This window comes from Rutidosis leptorrhynchoides, chromosome 1 (assembly GCF_046630445.1).
Source record: "Rutidosis leptorrhynchoides isolate AG116_Rl617_1_P2 chromosome 1, CSIRO_AGI_Rlap_v1, whole genome shotgun sequence".
NCBI lineage: Eukaryota > Viridiplantae > Streptophyta > Magnoliopsida > Asterales > Asteraceae > Rutidosis > Rutidosis leptorrhynchoides.
In genome coordinates, this window is record NC_092333.1 from 645,948,765 (window position 1) to 645,955,520 (window position 6,756).

General features: G+C 34.8%; 1 protein-coding gene across 1 annotated transcript; it reads right to left on the reverse strand.

Annotated features, from left to right (window-relative positions):
• Positions 1-918: 918 nt before the first annotated feature.
• On the reverse strand, positions 919-5,688 carry LOC139885743 (ATP phosphoribosyltransferase 2, chloroplastic-like). The gene is made up of 11 exons (XM_071869498.1): positions 5,382-5,688; positions 5,222-5,281; positions 4,821-4,934; positions 3,719-3,784; positions 3,508-3,615; positions 3,319-3,402; positions 2,901-3,002; positions 2,696-2,809; positions 2,490-2,570; positions 2,298-2,417; positions 919-1,161 (listed from the first exon to the last, which is right to left on the reverse strand). Exons 1-11 carry the CDS (start codon positions 5,601-5,603, stop codon positions 1,066-1,068), a joined length of 1,167 nt encoding a protein of 388 aa, XP_071725599.1. The 5' UTR covers positions 5,604-5,688; the 3' UTR covers positions 919-1,065.
• Positions 5,689-6,756: the final 1,068 nt, after the last annotated feature.

A 6,756-nucleotide genomic window follows, 5' to 3' on the forward strand; every position in this document is an offset into this window, starting at 1 on the left:
AATACGGAATGCAGGTTAATGATGTTCTCCTTTTGCATGAAAAAGAAAACAAAAATGAGTTTGTCTCTTGAGATGCTAGTGTTATAATCCCACATCGCCGAGATATGGGATTTAGTTATGGCTTATAAGTCAAGGTCTCCACTCCTTCAAGTTAACTTTTGAGAGTGAATTCTACACTTGAGCTTATGACTAGTCTAAGCTCACCTCCGAGTCTTCTCTTGTCCGTCCACAGAAGACCATGACAATTGGTATCAGAGCTAGCCCCACTTTTCGGTACACGACACTTGAAGTGGTGGCTATGGAGTGGTGGTTGTGTCCCTTCCTCCTTCAAGCTAGCTTTTAGTGAGCTCGGTCAAACCATAAACCCAAGTATGAAGCTCACTTCCAAAAGCTAGTTTGAAAGAGGAGACCCAAGTATATAACTCACTTTTAAAAGCTAGTTTGAAAGAGGAGACACCTTTGCTTAAAAGCCATCATCAAATCTCATACTTTACAATATTATGTTAGAAGAATCATTTTTACCTTTTCGTAAAATCATTTCCCTTGTATACTAAAGGACACCCTGATTTCTTTCGTCTGCTTCATCAAAACGACATCTTTCCCTTTCCCTCAAAAGGGACTCCCTCATACCCCAGTTTACATCGCCGATTAATTAGTACCAAATCAGCACTAGAAAAACTTGTTCTCTAACTCTGTTAAACTCTTCACAAACTCACACCAAATAAGCGTTTAATTCAAGAATACATTGTATCATGGGATTTAATCACGAATATGGCAAATTAGAATATTACCAAGAAACCGGTTGCAACATAATTATATTTCTTTGTAAACAGTTTTATTTTTATCATCAAATCAAACAATTACTCCTTTGAGGTCTTCCATCACTGACTGCACTTGTACATAAACTGCATTACTGCATACATTAGGTTTTTGAGATACAACATGAATAGAAACCTCTCCTTACAGAAGCTAAAACTAAACACTCAATCGATGAAGGTACTAAGGATAACTTGAAAACAAAAATGGCACGGGTGGCTCTCACGAGTATAATAATGTTTTATTTAATCATAACCCGAGTTTAGAAAGAAGCTCGCGCCATCTTGGAGTTTCCTCATCAAAAATGTACGTCAAAGGAGACACCAAAACTCCGCTACCTCCGATCTGCGAAATTATAATTATAAATGACAATACAAGACATGTTTAATGCCTGAAAAAACCGCATAAAGTTCATACGAAGTCAGGCCTGTAGACAAATATAGAATTCAACACAGAAACATAAGTCAAAGTCAACTCGACTGCCAGGTTGCTTTGAGATCCGAGGATACATTTTTCTAGTTTTTATTTACAGAATTTCAAAGCTATTTTATACGCAAATTGGAAACTATCTAGGGGCATTTGGACTTGCATTAGAAAATTAACTATCCAATTATTCCGATTTGAAGTTACAGCAATCTCTTTAATTACGATATGTGAAGAATATGTTTTTGATAAATAAAATAAGTTGTGGATAATTATTATTATTAGGCATATAAGGTTAAAATAAAATCACCTGATATAGAAAATATCTCCTTTTTTCACAAGGTCCTTTTTGGTCGTTGATGTACTAATATGTTAGATCATGCATAGATTTTCCATAAAGAATTATATCCATGATTCACGAATAAAGTAGATTTTAAGGATCTCAGAATTTAACTCTCCGGTCGGGTTCCGTGAATAACCCAGATCGATATGATGATATCGACGGGATGGTTAAATGGTTAAGTCCACCATCGATAACGTTTGTTGATCGATGGCGCCATAAAGGTCGTAGGTTACCGTCGAATCGGACTGACCTGGTAACCTTGAAGTTGAACGATGATGGTTACGTATACTCAGTCCTTAGTGAATCCGACAGAGTTGTAGCTACAAAATGTTGTGTGTGGTTTACGAATGCCTAGGGTTTGTATTTATAGGCAAACCGAATCATCCAAGATCGTGTTAATCCATTCTATAACTAACTCCCAATAATATCGGCTATATTTATGGAAAGAATCTTAGCCGGATTTAGACGGGATCTGTTAACCGACTTTAGGAGATGCGCGGACAATCCGCACACCGCATGTTGGCTACGCGCGCAAAAATAGATTTGGTCAACGATTGCGCATTGAATGTGCATTGATTCACCTTGTATGATGCATGTTAGCGCAATTGATTGTGCGAAATCCGCATGCGTGGATATGCGCAAGATTAATGTTAATAATAAATATACTTATGTATCTATTGTATCACACATCAAGTTCGAGTTTAGAATTCCTTACCGCTCTCAGCTGCTGAACTGATTTGTAAAGCTGCTTTTTGGGGACACAAATGACTATCGCATAATAATCAGGTGTAGTCAATCCATCAACTTTGCGAAAAACTGGACTTATAGTGGGTCCCTACACATTAAAAATACAGTACATTGGATGTATGTTTATTAGCTAAATAAACCTTAACAATATGAATATTACCTGAAGCCCAGATAATGATGGTTGACTCAAAATCCGCTCAGCTACTTCCTCTGCACTGTTTCCTCTCATGTTAGCAACTACCTGAATGAATTATATTTAATTTAATATACGTAAATAGAGGTGGCAATATGGGCGGGTTGATCAGCTAGGGTAACGGATTAAAAATGTTTCAAGTTAAATGGGTCAATAAATACATATAAACTTACTGTAAATTGATCCAGAGCCCTCAAATGTGCCTCGAATCTTTCTAAAATTTCATGTGTGATGTCCAACAAACCTTTCCGTTCAACTAACGACTTCTTGCTGGCGACCATGACAGCCTGAAAATACTCATACTTAGAAAGATAAACTAACAAATTTACAATCTGAAAAAAAAAAAAAAAAACTTTCAAGTCGGACTAAAAACTTCACCTGGCTCTGTAGTAGTACTCCGCCTTCAATTTCTTTAAGATTGTTTTCTTTCAACGTGGTCCCGCTACTAACAAGATCTACAATAGCGTCAGCTATACCCATCTAACAAAACATGTAAAATCACGTCCACATTAGAATGGTATAATTTGAGAAAGTTGATAGTTCAAATCATATAAGAAAACTTGCAATGACATTTTCACATTAATAGCTCTCCATGTAAGCAAAAAGAAATCTAGTTTTGTGAATAGTACTCAAACAATCTAAGAGCCTCATCAAAGGATGTATGTAGACCTAATCATCTTTTACAATATGGAGACGAATCATAAAATATCATTTTTAATAAAAATATATGCATATAAAGTAGTTAAATGAAAGTAATATGTGACAGAACTCAAGTGTTCAACAAAGGACGACTCACTGCAGGAGCTGCTTCCAGTGCTCCATCAGCAGTGGAAAACGCAACATGATGAAGACCATTTTCTTTTAGGAATTTAGGACCCAGCTGCATATTAAAAAACAATGCAAACACCAGATTCAACCTATGGTTTGATAAATAATCCTAGAAAAGAAGATTAAAACAGTGTTACAAAAGAATTTAAATGATTACATATGTGAAACCAGTAGCAACTCTTAGGGGCCTCTCAGCAGTCCACTGACGCATTTGTGCTAACTCCTTGACTGAATTGATGTTCTCGAATATTCCATATTTTGGAATCTAAAGAACGAGGCAAGAATGTCACACGTATAGTTCAGACAATGAAAATATAAGTTACTATTATAAGTCAGCTAATTAAGAATTGTGGATGAGATTGACTTACTGCAAGAGATAAACGACAATCTCCGTATGCAAGAGCATCGTGGACAAGGATCAGATCTTCATTTCCCTACAGAAACAATTCACAAATATAATGTTCAACTGTATGCTATCCAATAAAAAAAACCCTAATGATATATCAAACAAGAACACAAATATAATGTTCTACTGTATGCTATCCAATTAAAAAAAAAAAAAAAAAAACCCTAATGATATATCAAACAAGAATGCAAACCAAATCATCCATAATTATCCAAAGATATGTGAAAGTAGTAGTAAAACTGAGCTCCGCCATAAGCATGTTATCCCAAGATAGCACATACCCATGCTCTCACTCATCACTGCTGCAGCACATACCAAAGTTTTCGTGGATGATTTGTATGCCTAAAACAGCTACCTAAATAATTGCCTAACAAGGAGTTTGGGATACGTAGGCAAAATCAAAGGTGAAGACAAAGAGAGTAAAAGTGCCTAAGCTATGCATAAAGGCATAAAGCATCGAGTTGATTATGTACATTAATAGGTTGGCTGTGAAATCCTTCATAAAGTTTTTCTGCTGAACAAATCAACAAAACACACCTTACGAAACAGAGAAAACATATCGTAATATGCTGGTAGCAAAAGTCACAGTTAGAAGTAACTTCACAGCCAAATGTGAAGCAAGGCATGTTCATTCAGTTTAGTACTTTTGCATGTTGAATCCTCTCAATGTGCAATCTCAGATATATGATATTGTTCTTTTAAATAAGATTATCTTAGAAGATCAGTAGCATAATTAGTAGTTTTGACGTTAAACTTACGACTACTCTAAAAAAGTAACTGCTATGCAAGTTATGCTACTTAATACTTATAAGGGAGAGAAAAAGCAGCACATGTTCGTAACTGTTATAACATTACAAATTTAAACAATGATCAAAGGGTAATGTCACTTTAAACTATAATTTTATTACTCAATTAACTAAGGTGTCAACATGAATGCACCACATAGTTCCACATAAACTAAGTCAAAAACAAACAAAAACAGAATATTAGGATAAGCCAAATAGTAAAAAGAGTAATTCTTCATTCGAGGAATATACAACATATTTTTCGTTACATTTTGTTACCTGTCCATATTCGCTAACAGTGTCAAGACCAACAATACCAAGGTCTAAATCTCCTGAAACCAGTTTTCGTACAATGTCTTTTGGACGCTGAAACCAGACTTCTAAATTTGCCAGCTGCAATTACATATCAACAATAAGTCAATTTCAGTAGTATATAATTCAAATTTTTTTGAATAAATGTATATAAATCAGATTATTAATTTCACAACAGGATATAACGTCATTTACACAGTGTTTATACAACAAATATAACATTTAATTTCTTTACTCTAAACTTGTTAAAACATAGCTCCAAAATATAACACATTCATTGTTCTATTAAACCTAAACTTAAACGCAACAATTAACTAAGATATGTATGTATAATAATAAATTAATAAGAGATTAATTAAGATAATAACCTGAGGGATGTCTGCAACGTATTGGCGTGGATTCGGATGCCGCACAGATAATTGACAGTCCTTCATAAATTCAAAGTAAGAGAACAATAATCAAATTAAATGTAAAATTTATTTATAAACAAATTTAAACTATCGATTGAAAGAAATATATAACATATACTTTGAATAGATCGAGTGTATCAGAAGCCATACGACCTTTACTCGGTAAACCTATTCTAATTTCACTTCTCTCCGTCGATTTACTGTCTGCATTTCCGTTAACGACAGTCACCGGCGATGCGACGCAGCGACATGAAACGGTGAATTTGACGGAAGGAGGCGATTGAATGAAACCGACGGAGATGGAGGAAGATTGGTGGAGAAATGGTTGCATGAGTGACATGGCGGCTCAGTTTGTTGTCGGCGACAATTTTGGTAACGGAAGAGGTGTAACGCCGCCGTGAAAGGTATAATGCTGAGTGGATCCTTTTTTGGCGACTTGATGTCCAAGTGGCTTTCTCAAGTGTTCTTGTTAATTTGTTTTTTTTTTTTAATGTTGTTACTGTTTGAATACAGTGTAGTTTAATTTTACTTTTTTCATTTATTTATTTGTTAAAAAACGAAAATATGCTGAAAGCAAAAAAAATCCATCGAAACTAAAAGAACCCAGAGAGTAAAAATTCGAGCAAAAATTCAAAGTAAATAATACCCAACGGCCTGACCCAAACTGGTAAATCAAAGATGCCTTATCAAATTATTTTAATAGGCAAAAGCCAACCTTTTTTTAGCTCCTTAAGAGGCATCGAATGCTCTCATTTGCACTCACACACGCTAGGTAGAAAACTTCAAGGATCGAATTTGGTTGCTTGGCAACTAATTGTGGGTCCCGGGTTGCTTGGCAACTAATTGCGGGAATCAAGAAAAAAACCTCCCCTCCTCGAAATCGAACTTGAGTTGCTTGACAACTAATCATGTGCTCGCCCTACTAAGGTTCGATACCACTCAGATGGAAGGCTGGTGGTAAGCAAAAGAAGCCCCAGCTACAAACTTCAGCTCCAACAACAAACTACTTTCACCCAAACACACCCTTTATTTAGTTATGAACAAATTAGATTTGGGAATCTGGAACTTCCTCATGTGATTTATAAGCAAACTTGTTAATACAAACTTGTTAAGAACAGAGTAATCTTTGATTACTCTATTCTCAAAGACCAAATTACTTAAGGAAATTCTTGACTGTTGTTACTGGTATTTTTCGTATAAAGTTAGATTTTGATTTTAATTGTAACAAATTTCTTTTTTTTTCTAACAATTAAAACTAATTAATTACTCCGTAATAATTAATTTTTTATTTTATTCAAACTAGAAAAAAAAAAAAAAAAAAAAAAAATACTACGGAGTACTATATTGCTATTCCGCGTTAAACCTAAAAGTTACGGAGTAAAAAACACGCGTGATATCATTCCACGTTAAACCTAAAATTTTGAAGTATATATACACAAATACATATACTTGTTCCAAATTCCAAATTGACTGAAATCATGACGTTATTTCTA